At 49.5% G+C, this 19,624-nt stretch overlaps 2 protein-coding genes across 7 annotated transcripts in view; one reads left to right on the top strand and one right to left on the bottom strand.

The window, feature by feature from the left end:
• Nucleotides 1-4,220, top strand: part of PIAS1 (protein inhibitor of activated STAT 1) — a 125,966-nt gene extending 121,746 nt beyond the window's left edge. For 4 of the 6 annotated variants that reach the window (XM_043554061.1, XM_043554059.1, XM_043554060.1 and 1 more), the window contains exon 14: nucleotides 229-4,220. In XM_043554061.1, the coding sequence (XP_043409996.1) occupies nucleotides 229-522 (294 nt within the window). In that variant the 3' untranslated portion in view covers nucleotides 523-4,220. The remainder of the gene's footprint in view (nucleotides 1-228) is intronic. The other 2 variants (XM_043554063.1, XM_043554064.1) reach the window with 2 other exon arrangements.
• On the bottom strand, nucleotides 2,521-17,012 carry CALML4 (calmodulin like 4). The gene is given in 6 exon segments (XM_043554069.1): nucleotides 2,521-3,205; nucleotides 6,963-7,071; nucleotides 9,844-10,032; nucleotides 12,133-12,273; nucleotides 16,627-16,657; nucleotides 16,763-17,012. Coding segments are annotated over 5 exon segments (594 nt in total). The 5' UTR covers nucleotides 16,898-17,012; the 3' UTR covers nucleotides 2,521-3,205; nucleotides 6,963-6,973.
• Between the last annotated feature and the right edge of the window lie 2,612 nt (nucleotides 17,013-19,624).

The raw sequence follows: 19,624 nt of genomic DNA, 5'->3' as shown, positions 1-19,624 counted from the left end.
TTACTTTGGTTCTCCTCCCCCCCCCCCCACCCCCGGTTTCAAATACAAAAATGTTCTCAAGATCAAGAACATGATCATTACATACGGCCATTTGACTGTGAAATGTTGCAGTAGATATTTCAGGCATACCAGATATGCAGTATGTATTAAGTTGAGGACTTTGTTCTGCTGAGAAGGTCTATGAATTTAGAATTGATGGGTGTTTTGTCTTCTGTCTTCCCTCCCCAGCATTATAACACCTCCCTCCTTGCTGCCGCCGCAGCAGCGGTTTCCGATGATCAAGACCTCTTACACTCGTCTCGGTTTTTTCCGTATACCTCCTCACAGATGTTTCTCGATCAGTTAAGTGCAGGAGGCAGTACTTCTCTGCCAACCACCAATGGAAGCAGTAGTGGCAGTAACAGCAGCCTCGTGTCCTCCAACAGCCTGCGGGAGAGCCACAGCCACACCGTTGCCAACAGGAGCAGCGCGGACACGGCGTCCATCTTCGGCATCATCCCAGACATCATCTCGTTGGACTGATTCCCTCGCCCCTGCTGCTCCCACCCCTACCCCAGATTAAATGAACTTGGCAGAAAGAAGAGAACTTTGTGCTATGTTTTACCTTATTCTGTTTAGAAAAGTACACAAGTGTGTTTTTTTTTCCTTTTTTTAGGGAAAAAATTAAAAGAAATGTACAGAGAACAAAACTATATTTTCAGTTTTACTTTTGTATATAAATCTAAGACTGCCTGTCTGATAAAACACTTGTAAAAAACAAAAAAAAAGGAAAGAAAAGAAAAAAAGAAAAAAAAAGTACCCACAAACCACCTTCAGTTCATTTTTTTCTGGATTCTGAAGATTTTTTTTTTTCATCATTTGTCCTATGGTTTTGGTTTTATTTTACTTCAATGGCATTATTTTATTTGCAATAACAGAAAAGGAATTGCATGTATGAAGTTTTAAATTGTGGGCTTTTCTTTGTTGTGGGGAGGGGGCTGGGGGGAGATCGTTTTAATTTCCATTTTCTAAAAAGGACAGACTTGGATTCTGTTTGTGCGTGTGCATATTTTATTCAGCCTTAAATTATAAATCTCATCTGTCCCACTGCATTCCCTGTGTATTTTCAGGACATAGCTCGTGGGTGTGTGTGTTCAGTGTGTGTGTCTGTGTATATTTTTCTGTCGTTACTGTTCCTTCTCCTCCCGAGTTTTCTGCATTCAGTTGATAAATCAGTTGCCTGCTTCTCTCAAAGTGCTTTGAAGGTCTTGAACTCCCGTATGAGCATCTTTATTGCTGTCCCAGTTGCATGTTCCCCATCACATATTCTCTCTTATTTGCTAGATACCCCCTGAGAATATGTTCTAGAGATTTGGAGTAAAGCTGTCTGGATAAAGGAGGAGGCTTGGCAGACCTGTGAATAATACACTTTAGTCTAGTTCTTTCTTCTAAATTTGGATTGCCAGTATTATGTATTTAAACCAAGTCTGTGAACACCTGCCTTTTTGGCCACGGGGTAACAAGTTTTCACGAAGATCTTCATGCCAAAGTAGGAAGTAAAAATAGCTTCAAAAGCCCTGTTGGGTGTCTTGTGCAGCTGACAGAGGTAAGGTTACATCGCTTCAAAAAAGAAAGCAAGACAGTCGATTACCCTAAAAGTAAATTCTCTTTGGAAAATACAGTGCACCACACACGTCCGTCTAGAAATCCACTGATAAACAGTTAAAATGCAAAATAGGCTTGAGTCTTAGTCAATTTACTCCCTTGTTCTGAGTGAACTTCTTAGCCTCGCTGTCTTGTTTGTTTTATTTTTTCTTCACCTTTTAAAGACACGCATGACATAGGAAAGTCAATATTGTTTCCTTTTTTCTTTTTTCTTTCTCTCTCTTTTTTTTAGAATTCATGGATCAATCTAATCTTATTAATAATGGAACATGTAAATATAGTGAGAACTGTTTTTCAGGAGATGAGTGTGGGTTGGAGGGAAGGAAGGTGGTTCTACTTGTGTTCCAGAATCCTCATCAGAGAAGGTATCTTGTCCTTCGGGGAGCACCTGAAGATGTGGAGGGGTTTAGCCAGTTTAACAGAAAAGATGGAGGAAGGAGCGTAACGCTTACCAGTTTCCCAGCCTGGATTTTTATATCACGACTGTTTATGTTCTCAGAGTTGGTGAAGGAAGGACCACCTTTGTGTATAAAAGTGTCGCTTCAACCTTGCAATGGTAACAAAATGACCTGCTTTATCCGGGTAGAATTCAAGATGGCTGTATCTTCAGTTGTATGATAAAAACGGTTCACATGACTGTGTGGCATCTAAAAATAATACCTGTTATTACAGCATCTCTCTGCCACTAAATTGTTGACTTGAATTTTGAAAAACAAGTTGGTGTTGATATGTATATGTGTGTGTGTATATATGTATTTATAGACAAGTGTGTGTGAGTGACACGTGAGTTAATAGTCTTCCCCTACGCATGTGTATCCACACACACATGGCTGAGTTATAGTCACTAAACAATTTGCAATAAAAACAAAAGATTCATTGTCGGTGAAAACAGGAATTAGTGTTTTAATAAATCTGCTCTTATGGTGAGTAAACTCTTTCAGAACGCTCGTTGCCATATTAACTTAGGCTAAGATTTAAGAGTACCATAATTTGTGTCTAAATTCAGACTGAGATAGAAATCACTCAAGTTGTGGGGTGTTGCTTCTTATTTCACACTGTAATAGGAAACATCATTTCTATTAATTCAGCTACCTAAAATGAATAGTTTTCTGTATCCTCTTTTCTTTGTTTTTCTGTCATTGTTGTTAGTGGTCTCAAAATTCTGATCAATAACTTTGTGTGTAGTGCTGAATCCCAAACTCTGAATGATCCAGTTGAAAACCCATCCCTGTCCTTCCTTCAGCTGAGGTTTGGGGATGGTGAGTTTCCCTCAGTGTCCTGCATTATACCAGACTAAAGGAAGAACAGGTAATAAATAGGGAGAAAGAAATGTCTGTCTAGTGGCTTTGGTCATGTCTCCACAGGAGAAACGAACCATTCGATTGTCTTTCGATTTTAGTTCATTCCACTCTAAGGAGTTTGTTTCTTTCAGTCGTTGGCTTGCCAGAGTGTCGCAGTAGCAGTAGCTATCCCTCTGTTGGTCTCTTGGTCAACACTGGTCCATCAGACTGTTTTGATCGGTAGTCGTTATTGGTAGAGTCATGCCCTGCACCGTTATCTTCTAAGTTAAAAAAAAAAAAAAAAGTGCACAGGCATTTCATTGGTTTTTTCCTTAACCCACCCTCACCCCACGCCAACACTGACATGCTGTCTGTGGACGAAGAGCGATTCCCAGAATCTTTAGGCAAGCTGCCACCATCCCCTTGCCGTGGGCTTTCCCAGTAGGTGCACATATGTTTCTGTTTCTGTACAGTACTCTGTATTTTTTGATAAAATAGCTATTTGACTTAGCAGGGTTGAAGTGGCTTTTAATTATCTTGTGGGCATTATTGGACACGTCTTTTTAAAAACAATCTGACCTTAATCGTGCCACACTTGGTTGACTAATTTATTTTGAGCATTAAAGTTTTTCTTCTGTTAATTTAGACATTATCACAATTCTGTATCGTTACTGACTTAGGAAAGATTGCACTTAAGCTTCTGTTAAATGTGATTTCTTGGCAGATTTTCCTTTGAGTCAAATGTCTGAAACAATGAACATATATCCCAATTTTAAACTAATTGTGGAAAGAACATTTTTAAACAATTCCAAGTTTAAATCCATAAGACACTTCAAGATCTTCAGAACTTTAAAGCACATTTAAAATTATTTTAGTAAGAATTTTGTTTTATCAATACTTGTTGAATTCTGTTTTTTAGTTAAAAAAAAAAAAAACCACAAAGCTTAGATTTCAGAAAGAGGGAGGGAGAATAGCTGGTGGTCCCAGAGTGTGCTGCTGTTAATTGTTTAATTAACAAAGGGGAAATGTATATAAACAGATATAAAAGTTACCATAAATTCCATGAACTTAAATCTGTGATTCATTGCCTTAAAACTTTCTCTCTTAGAATTTCCATACCGCATGCCAAACCAGTAAAATGGCTTTTAAAAATGTATAGTAGACCAATGTCAGTTTGTATAAAAGTACCAAGTGAAAATATTTATTACATGCATTGGAAAAAAATTGTTTACCTATTGAATGTTACCTGTTTATGTAGAGCTCTTTAGATGTAATAAAAGAAAAGCCTTCAGTTAATTTGTCTTCTGTAAAATATACTGTGGGTATGCAAGGGACCATCCCCGTAAGAAAACTGATAATGCTTGGTGTTTCAGAGCACCATTCATCCAGAGATTTCAAAGCATGGCAGTTAATTCCCTTGCAACATGCTTTGAGGTAAGTAATGCATATACAGCCATCATTCCCCCTTTCTTACTGAAATATGGCAAGCTTTGTACTGAAACCACAGCATCTGTTTAGTTTTAAATCTATTTGATAATCTGCAGTTTGAGTGCTAAGAGAGGTGTGGCCTGTTTTTGTAAACAACGCTAGGTGCTAGGTAAACCAACTGGGATTTCAGGAACGAACAAGAAACGGCCTTGGGGTAGTAAGAGAAGGCCTTTCCTGGGGTAGAGGTTTCAGTGAGAACGAGTCACAGGGTTTTGGAGTCCTAGCCACTGAACACCCAGAATTAGGAACACGGAGTCGGTGCAGATGAGCCCAGGCTCTAGCGACCAAGCCACTCAGGGGCTTTGGGCAAGCGATACTTCCTGGTAGGAAAATGAGATTAATAAAACTTTGCTTTAAAACCATCCTGGGACCATTCAGTGACAAACATTTAAAAAGCTTGGAGGGGAAGTACCCTTGTTTATTATTTTAGCCCAGAACTTCCTTTCCTGTCCTATCTAACTCCTAGGTATCTGCTGTATCATCCGTGGTATTCCAGATTGGCTGTGCAGGACTTGCTTCCTCATGTCCATGACGAGTCAAAAAGAGATGTGGGGCCAGGACCCCTAAGCCTTGGCTGAAAGTGAAATGTAGCAGTTCTCAATGGGGTACCGCAGAGAAGCCTTCAGGTAACAAAATTTAAGCACCAGCATACACACAACACCCCCCCCCCCCAACTTGCTTTGGCCTCTAAAAGGGCCCTGGGAACAGCCCTAGCAATTCTGTATATTTATTTATGTGTGGTTTTTTTTTTTTTTTTTAATGTTTATTTACTTTTGAGAGAGAGAAAGACAGAGTGTGTGTCGGGGAGGGGCAGAGAGAGGTGGGGGGAGACACAGAATCCAAAACAGGCTCCAGGCTCTGAGCTGTCAGCACAGCCTGATGCGGGGCTGGAACTGGTGAACTGCGAGATCGCCACCAGAGCCACGCAGGCGCCCCTCTCTTCATGTATTCTTAAAAGAAGGCCATCGAATTGTATAAGCCTCAGGCCTCGCAAATCCTGGATGTGCCCCTGCACCATGTGAACCTGGGCTCCCCAGCCAGATGGTCACAAGTTCACCTACTTGGTGTTGGGGCCATTTACTGCCTGCCCCCAAGAGTGCTCGGAAAATGACCTTGGTTAGGTCTGAAGCCACAGCATCGGGAGATGGTTGCAGTAACACGGGGACCGATCTGTCCCTTGCAGTTTCCCTTGTGCCTAGCCCTTAGATTTGTGTTTTGTGTAACCTCCCAAAAGACACACCTCCCTCTGAATTTAGTTTTCTTTTGCTTTGGCCACTAAGGTGCCATTAAAAAGCCACAAGCCCCCAGAGCCCAATTTTGATACATATAAGGATGAAAATCCCTGTACTTAGAGCTCTGCCCTGCCCCGGCTTAAACATGCTAGTGTGTGACTCCAGCCCTTTTTAGGGCTGTGCTGACACTGCCAGTGGATCCACAAATTTGTTGAGCACACGGGCAGCGCCAGCCTGGCACCTCCTGGGTACATGAGTCACTTAAAAATCTCCAGCTGGAAGAGGTCCCAGCAGGGCTCTCGCTGTGTCCCAGCCATGGCCGGTTGCTCCCCTCATCACTTGCCATTAGTCTTGGGGGGAAATGGCTTGAAGCCATGATCAATTTGGCCCACCTGAGCCGACCCCTCCTAGTGCCGTGACCCTCTCAGATAACAGTAGAGCTCGAAATTCAGACGGGAGCTCCTCTCAAGCTCTGCGGGGTCCTGATGAATGCAACGTGTCACATCTGATGTCCTGTGGTGTGGGCTGTAAAGCCAGATCACTTTTCCTGCTGTTTAGCCGATGCCGCCCTGTTTTAACACGACGGTTTTCACTCTATGGTCTGTGTTTATGAATGAATATCCCGAACTGTGTCACTATGTGCTGAGCTGGGAATAAGAATTTGTAAGCGGCCCCGTGGTGCCACAAGAAATGTTAACCATGATCTTTCGTTCATTTGTTTTAGCTCTTTGCTTGATGCTGGTTCTCAGCTAGCACTGGCTTTGCCTTGGAAACGTGGAAGATGGTTCCAGCACCCAAATACAGAATAGTGTCTTTTGGTAGATTGTCCTTTTTAGGAGACCCACCCGCATGGTAACTCAGGACCGCACAGTGCTCTGCGATTGGCAATGGCGGTTTCAGGCCACTATTTCAGACCATCCTCAGGGGGCTCTGTGAGGTAAGAAGTAGGAATCTAACTTTAGGAATCCAGCTGAGGCTTTGAGGGGGTGAAATGACTTACCCAGAGTCCAGAGTCACATAACTTGGCAAATGGCAGAGTCAGAACTGGAACCCAGGCCCAACTCCAAACCTTGGGCTCTTTCGATGCTATAAAGGGCTGGACTAATGGTAGTTATTAAAATCAGTATAAATCTTTTTATTAAAGGCCTGCTGATGCCACGGCTGAGATCCTTTAGTCTCAGAGCCAAGCTACCCTCTGGTACCGTCGGGTCATGTCACCCCGCTGCCGTGTTCACCATTTCCCCAGAGGGAACGGAACACTTTTCTTTTCAGAAGCTCCTCAGTCTGCATCTCCAGGGCCAGGGGGAGGCTCCCTCACATCCTCTTCGCTCAGTAGTCCTGCACAGGGATGGTGATCTTGTCGATAAATTCATCATACTTCACTTTGCCATTTGGTTCAATCTCTGCTTCCCTGAAAAGATCGTCCACTGCAAAAAAATCACATTAATTTTTCAGGTTGGCCATAGTGTTACATGATAGCACATCGAGTCAATTACTGGGGGGCTGAGGCTCCCCAGAGGTCTTCCCTTGTGTCCAATGGACCATTCCTGTAGACTAAGAAATAAACTAGTGAACAGAACAGGACAACCCATCCCCTGTCCCTGAAGGCCACTGATTCAATTTTGAGCTAATCAGGCTTTCTGCAGGGGCCAGGATAGAGGGTAAGGAGGTGTACTAAGTGAGGATTAAGCCACTGAAGCCACTTTGTGCTTGTTTTTCTCTTCATCTTTTTTTAAGAAAAATATCTGACCCCTGTGCCTGTATTTCCAGAAGTGGTTGATGTGGATTTTACCTCCTATAGCCCACCCTCTCAGCCTCCCAGCAGAACAGACAGCCTCAGCAGCCCCATCCTGGGCCACCCTGTCCCTGGCTTTGGCCTGCCAGCTCTCCCTTCCAAATTGGCATGCCCCACCCTAAGAAGGGACTTGGTGACAAGTGGTGTCGGCCACCATCACCTCTCTTTTAAGACGTGTGTGTTTAGGGATGGGGGTAGTATGAGAGAAAATAAATTCAACTGTGTCTAAAGCTCATAGTATACAAAACTGTCATTGTTCTCTGACATTGCTAAAAAAAAATCATTTACTTGTTTCTTCTGGTTCTGGATTCCTCAGACAAAATACTAGCTTGTCCCAGATGTTGGCAAGAAAGGCCATTTCGGCTTACGTTTCTCCACACTGGCCTCATGGGGCCAGCCTACCTTTGGCTCTTTGGGCCATCCTCATCCTCTTGCAAAAACCATTTCCCTGCCCTGTGTCAACTTCCCTGGCACTAGATGTCCCCGACACATAATTCTGGGCAGTTGGGAAATAGCCCGTGATTCTCTGCTCAACCGTCCATCCTCCCCTAAAACGTAATTACTCTGCTGTGTGCCTAAGCTGATGGTAATTCTGAGTATGTTTAGAATGTTGCGGAGACTGTAATTTATCTTGTTTCCTGAAGAAGCTTCTACCCATCAGCCATTTGGTTCAGACCTTCCCAGTGGACAGGCCCAACACCAGCTTGCGACATCAAGCACTGAAGCCTTCTCCTGTCCAGAGAAGGGGCCGCACTTCACGGCCAAGTGCTGATGATGCCTTCTGGGTAGAGCGGTGGGTCCCTCTGACCCCATAAAGAACCAGGGTGCTGAAATTTTAAGCCTGTCCCAGGCCTTCGAATGGAGGCCTTCCTGGCAGCCTTCTCCAGCTGTTTGGAGGATGCTTCTTAATAAAATTGAAGGTTTTCTTTCAGTCATCCAGGGTAAAAGATTCCTACTTCTAGTATCATCTTTCCTCTCTCCCACAACGAGAGGAAGGGAAATCGGGCTTCCCGCTTGTCTGGAACACATCACCAGTTTGTTTGAAATGTCACTTCACTGGTTAAACAAACAAGATGCGTGTGAGTTTGGGGGCCATGGTGTTGCTTTAGACTGAGATCATTAACCGTAAGAATTAAGGTCCCAGCCGGCCCCCTCTGCCAACACGCCGCCTGGAACATCAAAGGCCGAGCGGTGTCCTCAGAGCCTGAGAGCGAAGGAGAGCCCATGTTTTTCCCCGGTTCACATTAACACAGCTACAGTGAAAGATGGGATCGTGATAGCTGGCAGCCTGAAAAAGCGGGGGAAAGCTGAATCTGCCGTCTGTAGCGCTATTTTTAAATGTGCTGTGCCTTAGTGACTGCGGATAAAATCTTAAGTAGACTGCTTTACAGAATGTTAGCTCTTGGGAGGATCTGAGGGACTGTCTATTGTAACATTGTTTCCCAAAGGGAAAAAACTGAGGAGAGTGAGAGAGGTTAAGAAACTCATCTGAGGTCCCGCAAATGGGGGCGGGGGGGGGGGGGGACCAGGAGTCCAATCTAATTCAAACCAAAACCTTGCAACGCCTCCGCTGGTCCCTTATGATTTAGCCAAAGGCTAAAAGGTCCACGGTTACTGAAGCCTTTTCCTCCGGCCTGCTTGTGTCCTAGCCCAGCCCTCCCGGCCCCACCACAGGCAGGCCCAGCGGCCTAACTGGAGATGCCAGCCTCTGGTGGCCAGCCTGGGATGGCTGGTGTGGCAGGGCCCAGGGGCTAGGCTGGAAGATTGCCAGCGGATGGCCCAGCATTGGGGTCATCCCATAGAGCGTCCAAAGGGCTTTCCCAGAAGACCCTGGCCCCTTGTCCTGCTCTGAGGTAGGAAGGCACACTGAGCTGCTAGAAGGTGCCAGGTGAAGGCCACCACGGACGCTCCTTATGGATGAGCTCTTAAAGCTGGCTGAGTCGTGAGGAGAGGGAGCAGAGTAGCATCTCAGTTTGGAAGCTCTTGGCATTAGCGACAACTTCAGAAGACAACCCTGGCAAGGGGAAAGAGGCTCGGGGGACGTGCATGTGTCCAACTGACCTGCATTCAACAACTAGCTGTTACCCGCCAGTCACTCATGTCACCATTTAGCAGTGTAAGGGGGCCACTAATGCCCCCAGGACTGTCGTGAGCACTAAATGAAGGCCCATAGTAAGGCCCAAGTAGATCCGGGCTGGGTTTCCCCGGGTCTTCCCTTCACCCTGGCAGACTTCCTCTGTCACTCTTGGGCCCCCTCGTTCTTCCCCTGGGCTCCAGAGTTCACTGAGCAGCCGTCTGGGGCATGCATCAAATGCGGTGTGTGCACAGTCCTGCCGGCGTGGTGTCCTTCCCCCAACTCCCTAATCCTCCCCTGCTGTTAGGAAGGAGGGACCCAGGCCTTTACCTTCCTTGTGGGTGAGCTTCTCCCCCAGTGTCATGAGTTTTGACCGCAGCTCGGACGCCATGATGTAGCCTTTCTTCTCCTTGTCTGCCATCAACATGGCCAAGAGGATTTCTTTCTTTGGGTCCTCTTGTTTTATTTGCGTGTGCATAATGGTCAGGAATGTGGAGAAATCCAGCTCCCCGTTTCTGTCTGGGAAACCCACAAACACAGCAGACTGAGCAGGGAGAGAAGAGCTAACTTGCCCCCTGCCCAAGTCTTTATGGCCAGTTCAAGGGTCACCTACTTCAGGGAGTGCCGTGATGGTGCTGGTGTTATAGTGAGGATGCGGCTGAGATCCCACCATGGATCTGCCTCATTCAATCCTCCCAGTAATCCTCAGTGACCATGGCTACCATTGCCCATTTTGCCCACTAAGGAGACAGAGGCCCCAGAGCGTGGGGTCATCTCGCAGAGCAGTGGCAGGACCAGGATGGAGCACACTTCCTCTGCCCCTCTTCCGGGTGCTTCCCTCCTGCCCTGAACTGGAGGGAGGTACCCCATGCGTCCATGCTTGCAGCCACTGCAGTACATCCGCAAGGACGCACAGGTGACCCACCTGGAACCTCAGGCCCCAGTCCCACCCGCTCACCTGCCTTTCTCCTCACTGCAGCCTCTGGCCTAGGCTCCCCAGCCCAGGCCCCTCCTCCAGGCGCGCCTGGGCCCCTCAGCCCAGGCCCTGGCCAGCTACAAGTGCAGGAAGTCAGAACTTCCCCTCACCACAAGTTCCTGTTTGGAGGAGACAGAAGCCAAAGGAAACCACCACCCCTTCAGAGCTGGAAACAGGGGATCTCAGTCACGAAGCACCCCATCACCAGGCTCCAGATCTTCAGAGGCCTGCCTCCAGGATGGGCTCCTAGTGCTGCCACAGGTATGCTCTGCTGGGACCCCAGGGTAACCCTAGCAGGTGGTGCGAACCCATCTGCAAGACGAGCAACGAGGTGCAGACACTGAGGCCTTTGGGCTCCAGGTCAAGTGCTCTTTCCGGTCTACCTCCTTCCTCTGGGCCAGTCTTTCCTTCCTGTGTGTCCAGCTACCAGTGCAACATCCATCCTGGCCTCTGACACCTCTCTTTTTGGGTTTTCTTATTTTTATTTCTTTAAAAAACAAATTAAAAAAAATTTTTTTAATGTTTATTTTTGAGAGAGAGAGAGAGAGCATGCGTGGGACAGAGGCAAAGAGAGAGGGAGATACAGAATCCGAAGCAGGATCCAGGCTCTGAGCTGTCAGCACAGAGCCCAACATGGGGCTTGAACTCACGAACTGTGAGATCAGGACCTGAGCTGAAGTCGGACGCTTAACCGACTGAGCCATCCAGGCGGCCCTAAAAAATAAATTTTGTAAATTTAATTAGAGAGAGCATGTGCAAGTGGGGGAGAGGGGCAGAGGGAGAAAGAGAGAGCATCCTAAGCAGACTCCACACTCAGTGAAGAGCCTGATGGCAGGCTCAGTCCCACGACCCTGGGATCATGACCCAAGACAAAATCGAGAGTCAGATGCTCAACTGACTGAGCCACCCAGGTGCCCTTCCCCCCAAAAATAAATTAAAAAAAAAAAAAAAACTTGTTTCTAGTTATCAAAGTCCTATATGTTCCCACTGTCAAACAAACAAGAAACAACAATAAAGGGTATACAAATCATCCCTAATCCCATCTCCAGAGAGAACAATTTGGTAGCATCTTGGGTGGGTTTCCTTCTACCGTTTTTCTCGGAGTGTTGCATCATTTTTAGGAGGTCAGTCTTTGGAAGAAGAATCAGGTCCCAACCCTGATTCCACCATTGGCTTAAGAACTTGGGCAAGTTACCTAATGGTTCTGACCCTTGGTTTTTACCTATGAAACAGGATGATGCCTACTTCACAGTTGTTCGAGCTAAGCACGTGACAAGTACTCAGCGAAGGGAGACACGGGGGATCGCTGTTAGCCATATCTGTACGGCAGGTTTGTGATGACCTAGTTGGAACGTCTAGATCCCGTGGTCCTCTGTGTGAGATGGGGTGGGGGTGGGGGGGGTCACTGGTTGCTATGAGGATTCAAGGAAGCCTGAGGGATACACTGTACCCCTGGCCAGATGTCTCCACAGCTAGCGCTGGTGAGTTCTGACTCCCACCTGCCCCTCCACTGGCTGAGCTGTTCACACCCCCACCCTCTGGGCCACCCCCTGCTGGGCCCCTCCCCAGGACCAGAGCTGCGGGACTCAGGGCCCACCCACCAGCCCAGATAGTGTATTCCCCTCCGGCAAGCACCCACTCACCGATCCCGTGAGTCTGCAGGTGCCGCTGCACCTCTCCAGGTGTCGGGCTGGCCCCCAGGCACCTCATCACCACCATGAGGTCAGTGGCTTTTATCTTCCCCCGCTGCTGCTTGTCATACAGGGAGAAGCATTCCTTGTACTCTGTGCACAGCCCAGAAGAGAGAGTCAGCCGCACATACTTGCTCTCCACCCCCATGCCCTCTCTGTCCTCCTTTTCCCTTCCCTCCCCCTTCCTTTTGCTGACTCCCTCTCCTCCTCCCCTCTTAGAGTTGCCAGATACAGCAAATGAAAATACAGGGCTGCCATATCCTATTGACTAGAAGCAAGTTACGGTTTCCACCGACACTCAGGGGTAGGGGATCATACTGGAACATGATTACTAGGAGATGGGGATCCTGAGGGCCACACTAACATCTATCTAACACACCACGTGTTGCAAAGAATCTAGGATGACCATGTACATCCTGCTAGACATGCACCAGGGGCTTTCTGCTTTCAGTGCGTCTTGTGTTGTCTGTGCTATTCTGTGACAATATTTGTCGTAGCATTGCTTGTTATAGTAGAAGATTGGAAACAACCTAACTATATATCAATGGAAGATTGGCTAAATATGTTACATTATAGTCATAGCATGGACTATTTTGCAGCTGTTTAAAAAAAATGAAGCAGAATCATATACACAAATCAAAACAATCTCCAAGAACAGAGCTAAGTAAGACTAAGGCAAAGGACATAATAGTCCATCTAATATGCTGCCATTTGTGTTAAAATAAATAACGGGGGAAAGGGAGAGAAATACCACTTAATGATATAAATAATTGGAAAAATTGCCTGAAGGAAAATGGAAGACTGAGGAATAGGAATGGGAGAGAAACTTTACACTGGGTATATTTTTTACTTATTTTTTAACTATGTGTATCCTGCCTATTCAAAAATAGAGTAATAAGAATTTTTTAAGGAAAAAAAATTACAGGGCTGCCAAGTTAAACTGAACTTCAGATAAACAGTGAATACGTTTTTAGTATAAGTATATCCCACATTTTGCATGGGATATACTTATACTAAAAGGTTTTTGCTGTTTATCTGAAATCCAGATTTAACTGGGTGTCCGGTATTTTATCTGGCAACCCTATCACCCTCCTTCTCCTGACTTCCCTTCTGTCTCCTCCCTCGCTCTCCCTTCCTGCCTCTCCCTCTTCCCTTCCTTCTCTTTTCTCTTCTCTTTTCTCCCCCTCCCTAACTGAATAAAACCAGAGGAAAGCAATCCTACCCTCCAGGGCCAGCCCATGGAGACCAGGAATCTACAGCAGGGCGTCCAGGCTCCAGGGCACCTTGGCAAAGACAGCTTATGTGGGAAACCAGGGAAATAATGCCTCCGGGTTACTGAGAGGAGCAGAAATCCCTTCAGGGAAGGCCTGGCAGAGAATGGCTCTCCTATGTGGCGACAGTTATTGTCACAACTGTGGGCACTGCTGTGTCCACTCTCCAGCCCGCCGCCTCCAGGCTGCCGAACCCTCAAGCTGTCCTCTGACACAAGCCCTGGTCCTGTTCTCAAAGACTTCAAGGGGTGCTGCCGGGACGTTGTCCCAGGCTCTGACTAAATCTGGCTTGCTGCTGTCCTCAACCCTTCCTCCCTGGGGGAGACACAATGGCTGCCAGAGCTGAGGCTTCTCTAGACCCAGTCTCAAGGCCCAGGGGAGCCCAGCTCTCAGCCCTGAGGGCACAGTGAGGCCAGCAGGGAGCTGGGGAAGATCCTGGGCCCCACCACTGAGATTCCCATTCAGGCTGGGTGGGGCTGCCATCAGAATTGGTCAAAAGCTGCCCGGGGGGGCTCTCCAATCCCTGAGGCCCACAGGGTGGTGCACCCCCCATTGGGGCCTCTCAGCATCCAGCTCCTCTGTTCCTCATACCACCTGGCTGGTGCCTCAGAGGCTGGGCCCTAGGCTCCCTACCTGTAATAATAATAACAAAAAAAATGGTGGCTTACAGTACTGAGCACTTCACCTGGGCCTGGTTCATCCTGCAATGACCCTGTGATGCACCACGTGGTACCTCTACCCTTCCCATTGTGTAGAGGGGGCCAACTGAAGGCTGGGCGGCTGAGGGCCTGGCTCCTGAAGTTCAGCTCCACTCTCGAGGCCACTCTGGATCCCAGATTCCCAGGCAGAGGCCACCAGAGGGCAGAAGGGGATGAGGGGAGAGGGAGGGAAGGTCCCCAGTTCAGCCCCTTCAGTTCCCCGATTAAGGCCTCTCCTTGCAGCCTAGGATTTCAGCAGAGCTGCTAATAAAAGGCAGCCTCCCCGGTGGGGTTTAGAGACAATTAGTTGCCTTTGTGCCTGCGGAGAGGTTGAAGGGGAAGGCCTAGCCCTTTCAGAACTTTCCAGAGCCTGGGCCCGGAGAGGGCCAGAACACATATGTGACCAGGGAGCAGAAACTGAAGTGTCCCAGGGAAGCAGCACCAGAGCCTGGCCTAAGATCCCGCCTTTGGTTCCTGCAAAACCTAACTCCCTCCAAGAGGGCCCAGTGCCATCACCTTATATGGAGGGATAGAGCGGGGGCTGCCCTGCATGTAGGCCTTAAAACTCCCACAGCGCCCTTCCTGGGGACCTCTCACGGCCACCCCACCTTGTCTTCTGTCAGTTTGCCCTCTGAGACCTCATCCTATGACAGCTTTTCAGACCAGTGCTGCAAGGCAGTCATCACAGGTCATGGGGCCTGGAATCAGACAGATTCTACAGATGGGCAAACTTTCTCTCCCACTTGGATCAGTAACAGGGACGGTGCCCCTGACATCATCAGGGCTAGGGGCAAATGGAGTCCCATCGCCTAATAGACTGTTTCATAAAATACGTTCTTTCTTCCCATCTTGACAAATATACCATCGAAAGATCTGGAAGGCCAGATCTGAACTGGATCTCCCGTGCTGGAACAAAACAGCAAGGCTGTTACATTTATTTCCCAATAAATGTAATGTCGCTAAATCTGATAAGTGAGCTACTGTTACACTATTTCTCACCCTTGGACAGATTACATTCATGAAACTGAACCCTCTTTCAAATCTTCAGCACTACTGATTGCAATAGGGCTATTTTAAAACATTTGCTGTATAGATCCAGGGATTGGAACACTGTTTGATGCTACATTACTCAGTAATGGCTCATTTCAACAACCAGCTCAGAGTACTCCTAAAATTATACCACCTGGCTCATGCTAGTTAGAGCAAGTCTGGGTGACACCGGCCCGAGGCAGGCCCAGGGTCGTGTGTATGACGGCCTCCTCTCTGTCCCTTGCTCACAGCAGCCTGGTAAGTCAGCGTCATTCTCCCTACTTCACAGATGAGAACACTGAGGCTCAGGGGTGACTGGACCCCAGGTCACTGCCTCCAAAACCCCTGGCCTTTCCACTCCAGCGGGCCACATCTGCCCAATCTCTCATTTATTAAGGATTAGTGGCCACTTTCTCGGTGTCGGGTACTGGGATGCAAAGGGAGGATTTCCTTCTTCCCTTCTGGGAGCTCCACAGGTCACTGAGCCTCGGAACCAGGCGTGGGTTGGTGGAGGGGGGTTCACGAGACTGACAGCTGGACTCCAGCCTTGAGTCAACATTCATTCTGCCTTTCAGACTTGGGCAAGAGAGGTCCCTGCCCTGGGCCTCCTCTTGGGGTGAGCATGTCGAGCGATCTAAGACCAGGTGCTCTCCTGGAGCCTGCAACCCACCCACCCACTCTAGACCAAGCTCCGGGGACCTAGAACTCTGGAATCCCTGCCCAAGGAACCCTAAGCACACCTCCGGCTCCTGCAGTTGCTAGCTGGGCTCTGCTGCCCACCCCCTGGCTCAGGTCCGGGCCCCTGAGTTCTATGTAAGCCAGATCTCCCCTCCTGGCCTTGTGGACACACCACGCTGTGCTGTGCTGTGCCAACACTGAGGCCGGCTGGGTGGCAGGCGGGCTAGGGGACTTGGGGAGTAAATGCTCCAAAACTAGGCTGGCTGTCAGGGCACAGGTGACCTCAGAGGCCACCTTAGCCGATCCCCGTTTCACAGATGGGGAGACTGAGGCCCAGAGAGCAGAAGTGCCTGCCCAAGAGTGCAGACCAGGGCTCTTTTGCCTCTCAGCTCCTTTTGTTTGACTCTCAGCCATAAGCAGTTAATGACCGCACTCTCCACCTCCTATCCCTCCTCCCAAATCTAGCTATCAGATCCCCGGAGAAAAACCTCCAGGGCGCCCGCTCCTATCTCCCTAACTTGTAAGTCACACCGACAAATGTCATAGCAACACTTCCACCTCTGAGCCCTACCCCCACCTTCTCGGCTGTGGTGTCCCCTGCAGCAGGCGGCCCCTTGCCTGTGGGTGGGCCCGGCTCTCCCACCAGCCGCTTTCCTTCCCACCGATAAAAAAAACAAAACAAAACAAAACAAAAAAACGGGCAGAGCAAATTGCCTAATGAGACCCATATTTTGCTGTGAGTTGCTAATTAAAGAGCAAAGCCAACCTACCATTAATTTGGTCCTGGGAAAGAAACTTGGCCTGTAGCAGAGAGAGAACAGTCAGGGAGGGGACTCCAGGAAAGCGCCTCCCGCCCCCCAGTGAGGGGGGGGGCAGCCTAGCTGGAAGACACAGCCCCCTACTCACCATCGCGGGGCCTCAGGCTGTCGCCTGTGGGCTCCCGGCTCCCACAACCTCCTGTTCTGTCCCTCTCCTCCCGGCTCCAAGTCGAAAGTCCGCCAAGCTGGGTGGAGGCCCCAGTAATAAATCCGCGGCTGCCATGGAGACCAGGCCCAGTGCCCGGGTCAGATTCCAGCTTCCCGAGCACAGCTGATACCCCGCCACAGCCCGGCCAGGGCGACAGGTTTCACTTCTTCACTTCGAGAAAATGAGGCTGCGGAAAGGGCTCCCCCAGGACTCGTCCTGCATCAGGACGCTGATGCTCTGTAGCAAACGGACACGCGCCCTGGTTCCTTCCTGGGAGCCCTCCGTGGACGCCGGGAAAGCGTCGGTGAGTACACAGAAGGGGGTCCCTGCCTGGGGAGGGAGTGGGGGGGTGGTCTTTTCTCTCCCCTGGGACTAAGCTGGGGGCTGACAATTACTGCTTGGTGCCTGGCACTTTGCACCCCGTCTTACTTAAGGCCCATCACACACCACCCTGGAGGCAGCAGGGAGCCCTACCATGGTGGTGCACCCAGGCAGTGGGCACCCTGCTGCCCAGGCCTCGTGGTACAGAGTGAGGAAGGGACACGGGCTTCCTGCTCTTGGGTTGGATTCAAATCCTTCCCTTGGGTTCATTTGCTGAGTGACCCCGGAGCATCATCTCACTGCTCTGTGCCTCAGTTTCTGCACCGGGCATCATCACAGGACTGTTGAGAGAATAAATGACTAGTGCACAATCGGTTGGTTCCCTTCCCTCCTTCTGGGGACCCTGAGAACAGGGGTGGGGTGATGCCTGCACTGGGGTCTCAGAGCCCACAGCGAGCTACCCAGGGGGTTCAGGGGGAGGCCTCTTAGGTGACTTTCCCCAGTCAGGAAGGCTGCTCTTCATTTCCCTCCTCTGCCACCTAGAACTCCCACCCCTCTGGCAGAAGCTGCTGACATTCCTGCGTCCTCTCACTGGTTTGTGCTGCACTCCCCCCACCCCCAGAAGGGGAGTGTTCCCCTAGGGTCCTCCGCAGCTGCTGGCTCCCTGTCTGTGGGGCTCCAACTCCAGGGTGGCACCTGCTTTGTTAGGTTTGGCATGGGTGGCCCCACAGGCTGTGCTCTGCACAAGGGCCCCCAGCTCAGGGGATGAGTGGGGCCTGGTGAGGGGCTGCACGTGCCTGGAGGAAGGCAGGGGGTCTCTTGCTAATGTATACAAGGCACATGGACAGGGGGCCTGCCCTTGGTCCAGCCTCCTTCCCTCCTCGCCTGACCACCTCCACCTGGAAGGTTCGCTTCCCCCAGATGGAGTCACTTCTTCACACCTGTTTCTAGGCCCAGAGAATTTCGGCTGGAGGATTTGACTACTCTCTGTTGGGGCTGAGAAGAGGAAAGGCAGGCAGGAGAGGAGAGGGCCCCTGCTAATAGCCTTGTGGGGAGAAGAGGTGGGGCAAAGTCAGGTGGGGCCTTGGAGGCCAGGGGTGGGGGCACAGAGCCGAGGCTGGTGGGGAGGCCTGCAGGGGCGAGGCCAAAGCACTTGCTCGGAATCACCCTGTGTTTGGGAAGGCGCTCATGTGGGAGACAAGACATTTTCCATCCATGAAGCTGTATACTCACCATGAAAAATAGAAACCCCGTCCAATACCAACTGAGGGCTGAGACTTTGTTCACCAGAAGGGCCCCATCACCAGAGGTTCTGATTCAGCAGACAGAAGGGGCCAGTTTGTATTTTCCTCTGCCATCCTCGTGTGCCAGTCAGGGCCACACTTCGAGAACCACTGGCCTACACGTAGCTAGAGGGAGTGAAGCCAGGTTGTAATTAAGAAGTATTTCTGGGGCGTCTGGGTGGTTCAGCTGGTTAAGCATCTGACTCTTGATATCAGCTCAGGTTGTGACCTCACAATTCATGAGATCGAGCCCTGCATAGGGCTGTGCTGACAGTGCAGAGCCTGCTTGGGATTCTCTCTCTCCCTCTTCCTCTGCCCCTCTCCTGCTCTTACTCTCTCTCTCTCTCAAAATAAATAAATAAAAACTTAAAAGAAAAAAGAAGTATTTCTAGGGAAACATTTCCAGGAAACTACCCAAAGAGATCTCTGTCAAGAGAGACACCAAATTTCCAAGACTCTAATAATTTGCTGTGATTTCTTTTCCATTCTAAACATTCACTTTTGTACCTAATTTTTTATTCACTTTTTCTTGCTTTTTGTTTTTAATCAAGGGCTCCCCAAGTTGTATAAGCTTCAGCCCCCACACAACCAGGCCCGTGCCTGCTCACGAGACCTCCAGCAAAGCTGTGCCGTGGAGAACAGGCCAGAGGCAGGGCTGGAAGGAGCGGTGTCCTCGAGGCGAGGAAGGAATCAAATGTGGTTGCTGGGTAAGTGGAGGCAGGGCCTGTGATGGTGCGAGCATCTCCTGTCCGGCTTGGCCCTTCCTGTGTTCTCTGGTAACAGTAGCCCCAGCCAGTCCCTGGTGGCTGTGTGGTGTGAGACCCGGAGGGAGTAAGTGACTTGCCCAAGGCTCAGTGCCAACCTCCAACACACCAGCTTCCCCACCCCTCAGAGGGCACCCTCTCTGTTTCAGCCTCTGGGACGGGCTGGCATCATGGCTGGGAGGCTCGATGTGCCATCTCTGAGAGGCAGGCCTAGAGATGCCCTACCCTGGCTCCCCCCCCCCCCCCCCACAGTCCCCAGACTCCTGTGAAGAGAGCTAGGACTGACTGGGTCCCACTGAGTGGCATGGAAGGCCAATGGGCAGAGGCAGCACCCGCTCTGAGCCACACAGGCCTCAGACCAGTCACTCCCTCCTCTGCTCCAGGGGACTCCCTCCTGCCTCCCCAATTCAGCAAGAAGCAGCCACCAGCCAGGC

The sequence above is a fragment of the Prionailurus bengalensis genome, chromosome B3, assembly GCF_016509475.1.
Source record: "Prionailurus bengalensis isolate Pbe53 chromosome B3, Fcat_Pben_1.1_paternal_pri, whole genome shotgun sequence".
Classification (NCBI taxonomy): domain Eukaryota; kingdom Metazoa; phylum Chordata; class Mammalia; order Carnivora; family Felidae; genus Prionailurus; species Prionailurus bengalensis.
The sequence above is the reverse complement of the archived record's forward strand: the minus strand, read 5'-3'. Positions and strand labels throughout refer to the sequence as shown.